This window comes from Lutzomyia longipalpis, chromosome 3, assembly GCF_024334085.1.
Source record: "Lutzomyia longipalpis isolate SR_M1_2022 chromosome 3, ASM2433408v1".
NCBI lineage: Eukaryota > Metazoa > Arthropoda > Insecta > Diptera > Psychodidae > Lutzomyia > Lutzomyia longipalpis.
In genome coordinates, this window is record NC_074709.1 from 25,747,005 (window position 1) to 25,761,167 (window position 14,163).

Sequence of the window (14,163 nt, forward strand, 5' to 3'; positions counted from 1 at the left end):
GTAAGTCAAGAGCTTTTGCATTACCTATAGAAAAAAACAATAAATAAAAAAAAGTGTTCGTTTAATAAACATCATTTGATCCTCATTAAAAAAGAAAATTAAAAGTAGAACATTTAACTACTTATGGCAAGAAACACATAATAATTAACAAAGTTAATTTAGAAAATATAAAACTTTTACTCCTTAATTGGTTTTCTTTTTACTTTCCGATTTTGGGGATAATTTAAATGCCCGGCAAATAAGGCAGGAGATTTTAAGGAGAACTAAAACAACTAGAAGAATGGAAACTACGTAGAAGGCAATCACGTCAACACTGTGAAGCGTAAAGATGTCTAAAAATCGGGATTTGCTTCGCAGGAACTCCACGTCGGGGTTCCGGAGGATGAAATCAATCCACCAGAGAGTCCTCTCAAGGGGTGGTTGGGGTTGATCCTTAAATAGCCGCGATCTTGTTTTGGCATTGTCTCGATATTTAGTTTCAGTCATCATGTTACTGATGACCTTTTGAAGTTCATCAGACGTAAAGGATTTAATGAAAATCCTTTCGGCTAAACCAGCCTTGATCACTTGAGCGGAATTCTGGAAATTTAAAAGGAACTTTTACATTGAAAATTCTCCGTAAAGCTTGATAAGGCTACAAGCTTGAAATGAAATTTTTTTATGCCTAGATCGTGACTTAACTTCTAAGCTCTAGATATTTTTATTGATTTGATTTAATGCATTTTGCTTTAATTTTAAACTAGTTTACTAAATTTTAGCTAAAAGCCGTTTGATATCCAATTTTTAATTTTTATATCTGTGTCTGTAAGACTATTTTTAAAGAAACTTTTTTACTCACTAAAGCTTTTCTTCAAACACAAATTTTAAATTCAATCCCTGATTTTTTCGATTCCCCACAATAGAGAATCTTTAATCAAAAGACTGAAATTAGTAAGCAATTTAAACTTAAGTCTGATCTTAAGCCTTTCAAAGCCTTAAAAATTTTAATTAGAAGCAAATAAATTAAGGAAAACAACCTACCGTAAATTGATCGAGAAATACGGGAAATCCAAGGATGGGTACTCCATGCCAGGTTGATTCCAGTGTACTTAGAAGTCCACAGTGGCTCATAAAGAGCTTTGTATTGGGATGCGCCAGGACATCATTCTGCGGAATCCAACGCTTTATGATGACATTTTTGGGCATATTTGGGATTTTTTCGCTGTCGAATTTCCACAAAATTGTGTACTGAGGGACCCTCCTGAAGGCTTCAATGAACTTCTGAATTATCTCATCTCCCAGCATCCAACTCTTAACATTTGTGCCCAAACTGAAGAGTATAAGACCACCTTTGGCTCCATCGAGGATCTCCTGGAATTCCTGGGGAAGAGGTTTAATTTTCTGCATGTGCATCCCAGCAATTGGCACCACATTCGGGAGCATTGGTTCAGGATCATGCACAGCAGGGCTGTAGTTGATCATTGAGAGACGTGCTTGGCGCTCCAGATCGTTCAAATGAGGCAATCCAGGAAAATCTTCATTGACAATTGAATGAATTTTGGGTAGTATGACGTAGTTCCGGTAGAAGTAGTCAAAGAAGCAAATGAAGAAATTCTCAACTCTCCCAAGGAAGGTCTCCTTGAAGCCTGAGCCGAAGAAGAAGGGTATGTACGATGGGTAGTACGACGATCCAAGGAGAGAGATCGTTGGTGAAATTCCATTGAAGGCTGTTATCGTGATAAGAGGTGGATTGTGGAATTTGTGATGGAAGGCCAGAAGAAGAGGATAAGCCATGTTGTCGTAAATTACGAGATCAAAGTGAAAATCATCCGGATAGTCAAGCAATTGGCGGTATCCTGAGGACTTCTTAATCCCTTTGAGTGTGTTTAGGTAGTACTCTTCAACTTCTAGGATTGTTGCAATATTTCCAGCACTCCCGAAATCCATTAAATTCATATTTCCATCAGATTCCGTTCCCTGATACAGCTCTGAGTAAACCCTTTCGTTGTGCAAGTACGTTAAATTAGCCACAGGCTTTGTCTCAACATCTGCACTAATAGACGTGACATTGTGCCCTTGAGCTGCGAGAGCTTCATTGACCACCCGCATAAAAATGTGATGACTATGCGATGCTAAGCCCTCAAGAACGAGAATATTTGCACCAAATACCTCACAACTTAATCCCAAAATCACAAAAATCCACAACATTTTAAATCACACCGAAACTCGCGCCTTTCGTCAACGATACTTATCTCCAGACTGAGGAACGTCTCTCAACTATTCTGCCTACTCATTGATTCTCCCAAGCTATATATAATGCTACTTATGTATTTTTCTCATATTCTTGCGTAAGTATCATTAAGTTTTTTCTCCTCAAAATAATTTTCATTATCTTGTGTGATTTCTTGATAACTACCAGGCTTTTTATTTCATTTATCTTTAAAGGTTTTATGAAAAAAATCTCATCTTCTTCTCTATAAATTTTATCGTGGCGCCCAAAGGTGACGACTTATAAATTACATGCAATTTATGACGTCTTAAATGGTCCAGAAGAAATGCAAAAATTATTTTTCTCTTCGTCACAGAATAATGAGACACTTAAGTATATTTTATTACACCTAAATGTAGCCTAATTGTAAGTTCTCAGTGTACAGAATATAAGTATCAATTAAATAACTTTTAGGACTTTTAATTTTTTTTAATATAAGAAGATTGTGGATGATTTCCAGTAAAGTTCTTAACCGCTTAAGAACCGTAAGGAAGCTAATGGAATTATGCGAAAATAATTAAAGTGCTAAGGAAACTTTAATTTTTTTAAAGAAAATCTTAAAGCTCATTTAAATGAGCTTTAAGCTTGGGATTATACGAGTAGATTTTGATATAAATCTTATCTTTTCTTTGGTATTCTGGGAAAAATCTTATAAGATTGAGTTTTTGAAAGAAAAATATTTTTTCTCTGCTCTTTAAAGAGTTTTTATGCTGTTTTCTTGAACAAAAAATTCTCTTTTTTTTCTTGTAAACGACAATAGAAGGATTAAAAAATACTATTTGTTAAAATCTTACAACTTTTAAATTTTTAGAAAAGAAAAGAAATTTTTTTTATCAGAATTGACCCTATAGTCAGAGTTTATTAAAGGAGTCTCCATTATGAGGTAAGAATTGGGATATTCGGAATATCTTTATTCATGTATTGAATCTGAAAGTAATTTTAAAAAATCAGCAAACATTTAGTCTAAAAATTCAAATATTAACGTTGTTGGTATACTATTGTCTCTTTAAATGCAGAAACAAAGTATTTTTATGATTTAAAAGAAAACTAGAATTATTCGAATTACCTTCCTTAAATTAAAATAAAATTCTGCAACACAATGTTCCAAAATATTTTCCTCAATATTTTGTTAAGAGCAAAAAAAAACTATTAAACACCTCAATGTGAAAAAACTCTGAAAGAACTTCGTGTTGAGAGTCCAACAGTTGCGTCACGATATTATTTAATGATTTTTGACACACATTCACACAATTATCTACACTACATGATGATTTTTGAATCCAAGATAATTCTTTTTTAGTCTTTTCAGTGCAAGTCTGAGAGTCATTGTGTGCTGATCCACACTGAAGAGATTGATTTTGAGAATTTTAAAATGAAGCTTTTTGCATTGAGCTTTTTGGTTTTTGGTGGATTTTCTTTGATTTTTGGAGCTAATATTTTAGTACTCGAAGGTCTCCCATCGCCTAGTCATCATGTGCTTTTTAGTGTAGTTAATAGAGCTCTAGCAGCTCGAGGTCACAATGTTACATCAATTAGTGCGGATATTGATCAAAAGCCCAAAGGTGAGAACAAGCCAAAAATTCAAACTGAATACTTTTGAAGCAAACTTCGTAATTTTTCTCCAGCAAACCTGACCTACCTACATCTAGATCGTGTCTATGAGACTTTGTACGCTGATGGAGATATTAATTTAATTGATATTGGAAAAGTTAACCCTTTGATGACATTTGTGATCTTAGCTCAGTTGATCTTGAAGACTTTCAGCGGTGTCCAGAAATCATCAGGCTACAAGCAGTTACTGAACTATCCTGATGACTTTGAAGTCGATCTCGTAATCTACGACTTCATTGCTTGTCCTCTACTTCTTGGATTTATGCACAAATTCAACAATCCACCCTTGATCGGTTTAACGGGGTACAATGCAATCTCTCAGACCAGCACCCTTCTTGGTTCACCCTATCACTCAGCTTTTGTGCCTCATCACTGCAGATTAGACGATCAAAATGGCTTCCTAAAGCGCGTAGGAAACTACGTTCTCCACTGGTTAGACTACTTTCTAAGAAAATACTTCATCTTGCCTAAGATTGAAGCTGGACTCCGGAAAGATCTACCTGATCTACCTTCACTGGCTCAGCTAGAAGAAACAGCACGCATAGCTATGATAAATTACCATCCGGTCTTTGAACCGGCAGAACCTATGCTTCCAGGCGTAATTGGTATTGCAGGACTGCAGATTATGGACCCAAAACCCCTTCCTGAAGATCTGGCAAAGTTAGCTGCAGATCGGGGATTTATCTTCTTCAGTTTAGGCACAAACACACAACCTGAATGGTTGGGTGAGGAGAGGCTCAGGTATATTGTTGAAGCAATTGGGGAATTAAAGGAATTTACGTTCTTCTGGAAAGTCAAAGGGAAACTTGAGATTCATCTGCCTACAAATCTAGTACAACGACCGTGGTTTCCTCAGTCAGATCTACTTGCTCACCCAAATGCTAAACTCTTCATAAGCCATTGTGGACTCCTTAGTACGCACGAAGCAACCTGGAGGGGTGTCCCAATACTCGGAGTTCCCATAATATTAGATCAATTCATGGTTAGTATTTTGCAATTTTTCTCGTTAGACAAGGTTTGATCATACCTGTTTTCAGAACACTATCAGAGCTGTCAAGGCTGGCATGGCCCTTGAATACGATATTAGAAATGTAAAGAAGGAAACCTTCAAAGCAGCAATTCTGGAAATGATTACAAATCCAAAGTACAAGGAAAACGCCATGATCAGGAGCAAGCTTTTCAGAGATCAGCCCGAGAAGCCTCTTGATCGAGCAATCTGGTGGATTGAATACGTTCTCAGGAATCCCAATGAGAATATTTTCAAGTCTGAAACACTTGAGATGAATATCTTCCAGAGGCATGATGTAGATATTGTTGTCTTCTTGTTCTCTGTCCTTATCGTCCTTCTTTACGTATCCTACAGAATCACAGTTGCAGTATTAAGGAAGATCTGGAGAAGCTTAATGAGAGACAAAAGGAAGAAAGATTAAAACATTTGGAACAAAAATTGACAAAAGGAAAATTCATTTTATTTAATCTTGTCTGAGATTCTTGGGAACAGTGAACTTTCTTATTTAATTTCTTATCTCTTTCTGACTTTATCTTGTACACATGCACTGTGATAATGCAATATGTTAAACCCATCAGCTTGTTGAGAGAAGAATTAAGGAGATAAATAATTTGAAAAATAAATAACTTCTGGGGAGAATTTATTACATTCTTGCTTTTGTATATGTTGAAGAAAGTTAAGAATGCAATAAAGGAATTAAAATAAATAAATAAAGAAAAGGAAAGAAGAATTTAGAATTTTAAAATGTTTTTTTTTTTTAAGTATTCCTTAAGGAACTTATAAAAGGCCCTTATTGTCTTACACATACCTTTTTTAAAAGGATTTTATAACAGATCTAAAGAGCTCTTTGAAATGAAAAAATCGTTACATTTTTTTTAGAAAATCTTTCTGGAAAATAACAATACGGTAATGTGCCTTAATTGAGTAACCAAGGAACCCTTGAAACTCGCTTGAAATCTTGAAATTTCAGTACAAATTTCAAAGATTTCAAGGGTTAATAAGGCGCTTTATCTTAAAGACTAAAATAAAATAAAATGTTCAAATAATTTTATAAACAAAGTTCAAAAGCTTATTTGGAATTTTTTTCTGTATTGTTTTTATGAAAAAAGTCTGAGAATTCGTGATTGTAGAAATTTTTTAGTCAATCAGAAATATTTGTCGTGATGCACGTGCCTCACTCTTGTCACGAAGCTTCGGTTTTTGCTCTCTTAGCATAAGAAAAAGCATTAGTTTCATTTATTCGGAAGAAGAAAGCAGAAGAGCAATAGTTGGTGAAAAGCTGTGAATTTAGATAAAAAAAAGGAAAAGGACTAAAACTAAGGACTTACTACAAAAGAAGATTCCTAAAAAAGAATTTAAGGAAGAAGCAATTATAAAAAAGAAGTTTACAAGTTTTATGAAAGTGCATTGAAGGAGAAAACAAGACAGGAAGTTCAAACATATGGTGGAGAAAGAATATTATTAAATAACAGATAAAAGGGATTAAAAGGATAAGAATTGTGTGCCCCTTAAAGCATTGAAAAATGGAAATTAAGACGAAATTATTTATTCTTTTTATCTTTTCGCATTTTACAAATGCTGGTAATATCCTTGTTCTGATAGCACGTCCGTATAAAAGTCATATTGTGTGGATAAATGTCTTAGCTACCGAACTAGCTGAAAGAGGACACAACATCACGTTCTTATCAACTGATATTTATGGCAAAGAAATGCCAAATATGCATCATCTTCAATTAGACGTGACAAAAGAAATGCATAAGAAAGCAGTAGAAGAATTTGATCTGTTTGCGATGGGGGAAGAAATTAACATAGATTTGTTTATCAATGAATTTAGAGTTATACAAAACACCTGTGCTCAATCAACGGGTTATCAACGACTCCTGGAGTATCCTGACGATTTTAAGGTTAAAGTCTTTTTGAATTATTCGTTAATTTTAAAAAGATTAAAAAGAATTTATCTTTTTTTTTGCAGTTTGATTTGGTTATATTTGAATATACAGAAGAGCCAATTCTACTAGATATTGTCGAAAAGTTCGGAGATCCACCAATAATTGGTGCCTCATCCGTAGCTGTACCATTTGTTTCCAATTACGTCATTCCGAGTTTAATTTCGCCATCATTTGTGAAATATAATTTCATAAGGAATAGTAGGAGTTTGTCGGGTTTCTGCGGAAGATTTGTAAATTATTTAAATATTTTTCGGATGGAGATTTACAAACGATACAATGCAATGCCTTTAAACCAACTGAAAAACGTTGAATTTAAGAGAAAAGTCAAATTAATCCTTGTCAATAAACATCCTGCAGCGGATGAACTTTCTCCGCTTTGGCCGAATGTGATTCCTGTCGGAGGACTTCACATTAAACCCTCTAAGGATCTACCAAAAGATCTTAAGGATATTCTGGATAAAGCGAAAGATGGAGCGATCCTTTTCTCTTTGGGAACAGTTGCAGAGAGTTCAAAGTTGGGAAAAGCTCGTTTAACGGAAATTGTGGAAGCTTTTCGTGCTCTACCGCAGTACACGTTCCTCTGGAAGTACGAGAACAGCTTCTTGCTCTTTGAAAGACCTCCAAATGTGGTAATAAGGAAATGGCTGCCTCAGAATGATATCCTGGCCCATCCCAATGTGAAACTATTCATCACACACGGCGGTATTCTCAGTATTCATGAAACTATTTGGCATGGTGTTCCTGCCCTCGGTGTTCCCGTTTTACTTGACCAATTTAGCAACATTGAATACTGTGTAGGATCAGGATTCGCCGAGGAAGAAGATATAACGAAGATTGAACGGAATTCCTTCAAGAAACTAATTATAAAGATGATAAATGACCCAAAATACAAGGAGAACGTGAAGCTGCATTCTAAACTCTTCAGGGATCAGATAGACAGTCCTCTGGAGCGAGCTGTTTGGTGGACAGAGTTCGTCATGCGTCATCCTAATATGACCTTTATGAGTCCTCCTTATACAGATGTTAGCCCCTTCATCAGGCATTCATGGGATGTTTTGGCTTTCATCTTTTCAATTTTTCTTATTATTTTTTACATAATTTTTGTCTTGATTTCCTTCTTCATAAGAAAATGCATAAAAAAATATTTATTTAGTCATTTCAGGAAGGTCAAAAATGAATAAATTTATTCTAATAAATATTATAAATATAATTGTAAAGAAACCGAAAATAAATGGAAGCTAAATAATCTTCGGTGAGCATATCAGACATTTATGATCTTACACGTGCCATTGAAAATCTCATGTGTTTATTTCAAAACACAAAAGATATTTTAAAAGATAAACTATGCTATCTTCAAATCTACGCACCGTCTGCTGTGAGTACAATTTAGTAATCCTTTAACTAGAAGGTTTTACTCTGCGTAGTATTTAATTGAATTATAACAATGCGATAAGACAGCCCAGTAAATGAAATTGATCAATTTTTGAACAAATGTTGAGGTAATTTTGTTTAGTAATTTTTCTATCCAAACTAGAACGTCGTTTTTTGGTTAATACTTAAAAAATGTTTATTTCAATTAATTTTCAATTCATTGAATGTTTAGAATATTTATTTGAATATTAAGAAAGAGTTTTATAAATAAAATTCACACTTTTCTTCAAAAAATGACCGGAAATTGGGTAAAAATTGAGCAAAATTTGACTCAAACATATCAAATTAAAATTCATATTCTTAAAGAGTGTCGGCGGACTTTTTTTTATTAATTAAAAAACTTCTTTTGCTCAAATAACTGAGCTCAATCACATTTAATAATATTAATTAATTAATTTTAATAATTGATAAATTATTTGGAGAACGTGGCCCAATTCGAACCTGCAAAGGTCTGCGCAGAATCAGAAAAAAATGGAACAAAATAAAAAGCAATATTCTTGAATTTGGTACCATTTTAAAGCCCATTAAATGATCTTTTTAGTTCCATAACTTTCTACATTTAAAGTTTTATCAGTTTTGAGTAACAATTGATTGAAAAAGGCATTAAGAGGTCCGAATTTGGCCACGTTCCTCTAGTAAATATGTTTGCTTCAGTGACTAAATCAATTATTGACAAGAAATTGATTATTTAAACCCCTAAATCTCTCTTACATATCTGATTTCACGTTTTAATCATTGTTGCGGTGGTTCAAAAATAACTAATAATTATCAAGCAAACAGTTGATTAATAATTGCCTCTAAATCTATTTTCATTTGACTCAATATTGAAGTCAATGATTAATGAAATATTGACAAATTTTTAATTCTTATTTTGCTTAAGATTTGTATTATCTAAATCATTTTCTGCACTATTACAAAATTAAATCTCAAAAGTATTGGCAGATATTTGAGCAAATATTGATTAATTGTACATTACATAATCATTCCGAATTATATTGTAAATATTTAACTTTTGTGTTTTATTGTTTGTTCAAGCCTAAAATTAGGAAAAATTTATAATCATTTCCTAAAAAAAATATATGAACAATTCATTATTATTTTAACAAATATTAGTCAATTTCGAGTCAATTATTTGATTAAAACTTTAACCAATTTTAACTTCGATTATGTTGCCCAATGTTGGGTTAATTATGACCATAATATGCGACAACTTTTACCAACAAGTTACCATCTTTCGAAGCAAATATTGCTCAAAATTGTTTGGGCAAATTTTAATCAATCAATTTGTGTCAATTTTAATTGAGAGGTATTTGACTCAATCAAATTTTTACTGGGGGCCAATAAAAACGTCTCACCGAAAGTTTTCAACATCTATTTGCTTTGATAAGACCTCAAGCGGTGATCCCAATTAAAAGAAACGTACCCCAGGGCATTTTTCTCAGTTTCACATGAACAATTGAGAGAAAAAGTAGTTCTTTGGGGCAAAATTTTGAAGTGATCATGAGGATATTTTTGATTTTCTTACTCCCTGGAATAGTTCAGTGCGCGAATATTTTATTTCTCGAAGGAGTTCCTAGTCCGAGTCATCATGTTTGGATGAGGACACTGATCTATGCTCTAGCTGAGAGAGGGCACAACATTACATCAATATCAGTGGACATTGAGGAGAATGCTCCAAAAAATGTTCATTACCTTCATTTAGATAGAGTTTATGAGGTCTTGTACGATGGTTCTGGTGATATGAACTACGTTGAATTGGGAAGATCAAATGTTTTTATGAAAATTCTTGTTTATGTGGCTTTTACAATGAGAGCACTGCAAGGAAGCGCAATTTCAACTGGATATCAAAAACTTCTGAATTATCCTGATGACTTTAAGGTAATATATTCTTTTATCTAATCTGTGATCAATAAAAATGCAATAGGATCTGTAGGGGAACGTGGCCCAATTGCGACCCCCTAAATTCTGTTTCAGAAGGATTGAAAAAAGTCATATTAAAATGAATTGAATCTTTCCAAGTTTGGTACCATTGGAAAGGTCATTTAATAGGCTAACTTTGTTCTATAGATGCAAACATTCTAACTCTTACCTGTTCTGAGTAATAATCGAATTAAAAAAAGTTGCTAAAATTGCACTTTTTCACCACGGTGTTCTAATTGCGACCCCCCGAGTGTTCCAATTGCGACCCCCTGTTTTTGCCGTAATTTGTGGGTTTTTCACTAATAGATCACTTTTATCACTACTATAAATAGGAAAAACGCCATGAATTACACGGAAAAGCCGGAAAATCAAGAATTTATTTTCAATTTTCCCCACATTTGTTTTGACATTTCGCCCTCGAGGTGACTACACACACTTTCACACACACCGACAATTGCGCACTCACTGACGTAATTCGCAGAAAATCCACGAAAATTCTTCTGAGGAATGCGTAAATTACACTAACTGCACTCCCCTTTGGCTTTAGGAACATTTTCACTGCGAAAAAACTTCCAAGAAACGTAAAAAATAATGATTTTCCTGGAATCAAAACACAGGGCGATCTGTGTGAGAAAGAAACTTCCACACCACTACACGCATGCGCGACTGCTTTACCGTGGTGAATGGTGGAAATAGACGGTCCGAATTGGAACATTTTGGGGGTCGCAATTAGAACATTTTGCATGTATTACATTTTCACTTAATTACTTAAAATACCTAAAATCTTTCAAAAAATTGTAAATCAAGTAATAAACTAGACCCTCTAAGGTACAGAAACGCGGCATAATATGAGACATAATAATGGGAAAAAAACTCATATCAACTTAGGGAGCAATTTTGGACAAAATAAAAGACAAAATATTTTGAAAATACAAAATATTTTGACATTAAATGTAATTTTGCACAAAATATTTCTCTAAAACTTTCGTCAATCTCTCCACAAAAGAAATTTTTGCAATTTTAGGTACAATAAAAGGTGAAATATTTTGAAAAACTGAAAAATTTTGACGTTTAATGCAATTTTAGACAAAAGACAAAAGTTTTTTTGTGTCAATCTTTTGACAATCTTGTGAGAACGTCTCCACAAAAGATTTTTATAGGAGAATTGTAATTTTGCACAAAATATTTTGTACATTATACAAGAAATATTTTGTGCTTTACAAGCATCTCGTCGAGGTGCTTTTGTAAAACCAAAATCTTTTGTCAAACTGGTGTTTACGCGTTGCATTTTTAGAAGTTTTCTATCATGTTTCTCGAAATAGCAATGGATAATAATGCAATTTCGGTTAATTGTGAAGCTTTGTGCAAAGGGAATTTGTGGAATGATATGAAATTCAGCCAATTTAGCTGTGTCCATTTTCCCTTTTCGCGGTGTTGGGCAAAAATGTTATGGAGAATTTCTGTGTCTTTCCGGCAAAAATTTGGGAGATCGCTGACAAGTTCTAACCCTATATAATCAGGATTTTGGGTCAGAGATCCCTTTCCTATGTTCCCGATACGAGTTTTTATGTGCAAAAACGAAATATGTAGGACTAATTAATGCAATAAATATGAGTCAATCAATTTATGTAAAACAATCATATCAGAGTGACTCATTAACATTTTCTTGGTGTAATGAAAATCGAACTGATGAGCTAAAAGCCAGATGGTTTTTTGGTCTTCCCAAAAAAATTGATTCAGTTCAGATTGTTCAATTGCCCCAAACGTAAACATAACCTAATAGGAATGTTATCTTCTTATTATTTTTTCCATCTGTAAACTCTCCACTCGAAAGAAAAACACGTCACAAAAGGCGACAAAATGTATCAAAAGTCTCCCAAAAGATATTTTATTCAAAATTGCTCTTCATAAAATGTCTTTTGTAGACTTCACAAAAGACAAAATATATTTTATTTTGTCCAAAATTGCTCCCTTAGTTTCTAAAATCAGAAAATGTCGGCCAAGTGCTGAAAATGAATTTTGATTTTTTATTAGTCCTGTTGTGTACCAAATTAATTTATTTTAGGCGCTAACATTATCTTACTATAATATCTTCATAATGTAGTGAAACTAATTTTATAATATTTCGTCATTTACGAGAAAAAGGGGAGGTCGCAATTGGGCGGTGGTCCGAATTGGGCCACGTTCCCCTAATTAGACAGTTTTAACAATATTGTACTGATCAAATTAAATAATTTACTGTCCAAATTTATTTTTTACTGATCATTTTATGCTCAAAATAAACCGTTTTTGAACAGTTTGATCTGATCATCAACGACTTTACTGCGGGTCCGATTCTTCTTCCATTTGCAACTAAATTTCAAAATGTTCCCATTATTGGAGCTTCAGCTCACTACTCAGTTAGTTTCGCCCTTCCACTTGTCGGAGGAGTCGCAACACCTTCATACGTTCCCTACATCTTCTTCGCATCCGATTTGACTTCATTCAAAGATCGCCTAACTAACTTTGTTGCACTTTACGTGGACTACTTCATCAGAGATTACTACATCGCTCCTAAAATTCACAGTACGCTTGGGAAAGATTTCCCAAACTTAAAAGATGTCACAGAGTTGGACAAATTGACCAAAATTGTTCTGCTGAATAAGGATTCATCTATTGGTGTTCCTGAACAATCCTTACCCAACGTTGTCTTTGTTGGAGGAATGCAGATTCGGAGAATTAATGATCTTCCAAAGGTAAGAACATAAAACAGGAAGAGTTTTCCTAATTTATCTGGAAATGACGATAACTATTAATTTCGGTTTAGTCCGTTTCGTAAACCAGGCTTTAGTGACTTAAAACAACTTTCTTATTTAGGCCGGGAGTAAGTTTTTTTAATCAGGCTCATAAGGTTTTAAGAAAGCTGAATTACTGTTAAATCTGTTTTAGGATTTAGTTTTAATTCAGCCTGAATTAGCCTTAAAAAAATTAACCCCGGTCTTAAAAACAAAAGTTTTATAGACTAAAAAGCTAAGGCCTAGTTTAAAAAATCAAGGCCTAATATAAAAAAAATTAAGCTTAACTTAAAAAAAGAACTTATACCTAACTTAGGAAACTTAATCCGGACTTAGAAAAGAATTTCACCCTAAATCATTTTTTTCTTCTCTTAAGAATATCCTTTCAATCATGAACGAAGCAAAGAAAGGCGTTGTTATATTTTCTTTGGGTACCAACGTAATGAGCGATATGCTCAACAATGATTGCTTTACGGAGATTTTGGAAGCCTTCAGAGCTCTACCAGACTACACGTTTCTATTCAAAACTGACGTGGAGAAATTTCCAGTGGACTTACCGAAGAATGTTGTCTCAATTAAATGGTTGCCTCAAAATGACGTCTTAGCTCATCCAAAAGTGAAACTCTTTATCACTCACTGTGGACTACTCAGCGTCCAAGAAGCCCTCTGGCATGGAGTTCCCATGATAGGAATTCCAATAATTTCGGAACAATTTGATGTAGGTTGAAGATCATTTTTTTTTCAGAAACTTCTTTAATACTTCTCTGATTTTAGAATATTAGAATGTTGGTGAGAGATGGACTTGGAGAGCATCAAGACCTCATTACGATTGAACGTCATGCCTTTCAGCGGCTCATAGAACGGGTACTAAAGAATCCGAAGTACGGAGAAAATGCAAAGGCGCGATCTAGCGCTGTACGAGATCAGAAGGAGTCTCCTCTGGAGAGAGCAGTATGGTGGACTGAATACGTTCTTCGACATCCCAACATGACTCACATGAGGTCTGATTCTGTAGATAAAGGATTCATTCAGAGACATTCATGGGATATCGTTGTATTCATCTACACAATTCTTCTTATTCTTTTGTACATAATTTATAAGATTGCCTTCAAAATTTTACGGAAGTTTGCAGGCAAAGAAGTAAAGAAGCATAAGAAACAATAAAACTAGCCGATTATCCTTAATTTTACTAGCCTGTTAAATTAATAAAACCACCTTTTA

At 34.0% G+C, this 14,163-nt stretch overlaps 4 protein-coding genes across 5 annotated transcripts; 3 read left to right on the top strand and 1 right to left on the bottom strand.

Annotated features, from left to right (window-relative positions):
- Window positions 1-44: 44 nt before the first annotated feature.
- LOC129793015 (UDP-glucosyltransferase 2-like) lies at window positions 45-2,285 on the bottom strand. Its single transcript, XM_055832537.1, has 2 exons — window positions 1,021-2,285; window positions 45-579 (listed from the first exon to the last, which is right to left on the bottom strand). The coding sequence occupies exons 1-2, from the start codon at window positions 2,185-2,187 to the stop codon at window positions 184-186; spliced, it is 1,563 nt and encodes a 520-aa protein (XP_055688512.1). The 5' UTR covers window positions 2,188-2,285; the 3' UTR covers window positions 45-183.
- Window positions 2,286-3,546: 1,261 nt separating this feature from the next.
- LOC129793029 (UDP-glucosyltransferase 2-like) lies at window positions 3,547-5,613 on the top strand. Of its 2 annotated transcripts, XM_055832560.1 has the most exons (4): window positions 3,547-3,810; window positions 3,874-4,841; window positions 4,897-5,156; window positions 5,223-5,613. In XM_055832560.1, the coding sequence occupies exons 1-4, from the start codon at window positions 3,621-3,623 to the stop codon at window positions 5,287-5,289; spliced, it is 1,485 nt and encodes a 494-aa protein (XP_055688535.1). In that variant the 5' UTR covers window positions 3,547-3,620; the 3' UTR covers window positions 5,290-5,613. The 2 variants fall into 2 exon arrangements, with proteins under 2 accessions (XP_055688535.1, XP_055688534.1); XM_055832559.1 differs by having other exon boundaries at window positions 4,897-5,613.
- Window positions 5,614-6,061: 448 nt separating this feature from the next.
- Window positions 6,062-8,078, top strand: LOC129793030 (UDP-glycosyltransferase UGT5-like). The gene is made up of 2 exons (XM_055832561.1): window positions 6,062-6,772; window positions 6,841-8,078. Exons 1-2 carry the CDS (start codon window positions 6,392-6,394, stop codon window positions 7,996-7,998), a joined length of 1,539 nt encoding a protein of 512 aa, XP_055688536.1. The 5' UTR covers window positions 6,062-6,391; the 3' UTR covers window positions 7,999-8,078.
- A 1,610-nt stretch (window positions 8,079-9,688) lies between these two features.
- LOC129793031 (UDP-glycosyltransferase UGT5-like) lies at window positions 9,689-14,157 on the top strand. The gene is made up of 4 exons (XM_055832563.1): window positions 9,689-10,126; window positions 12,466-12,903; window positions 13,319-13,660; window positions 13,717-14,157. Exons 1-4 carry the CDS (start codon window positions 9,749-9,751, stop codon window positions 14,104-14,106), a joined length of 1,548 nt encoding a protein of 515 aa, XP_055688538.1. The 5' UTR covers window positions 9,689-9,748; the 3' UTR covers window positions 14,107-14,157.
- Window positions 14,158-14,163: the final 6 nt, after the last annotated feature.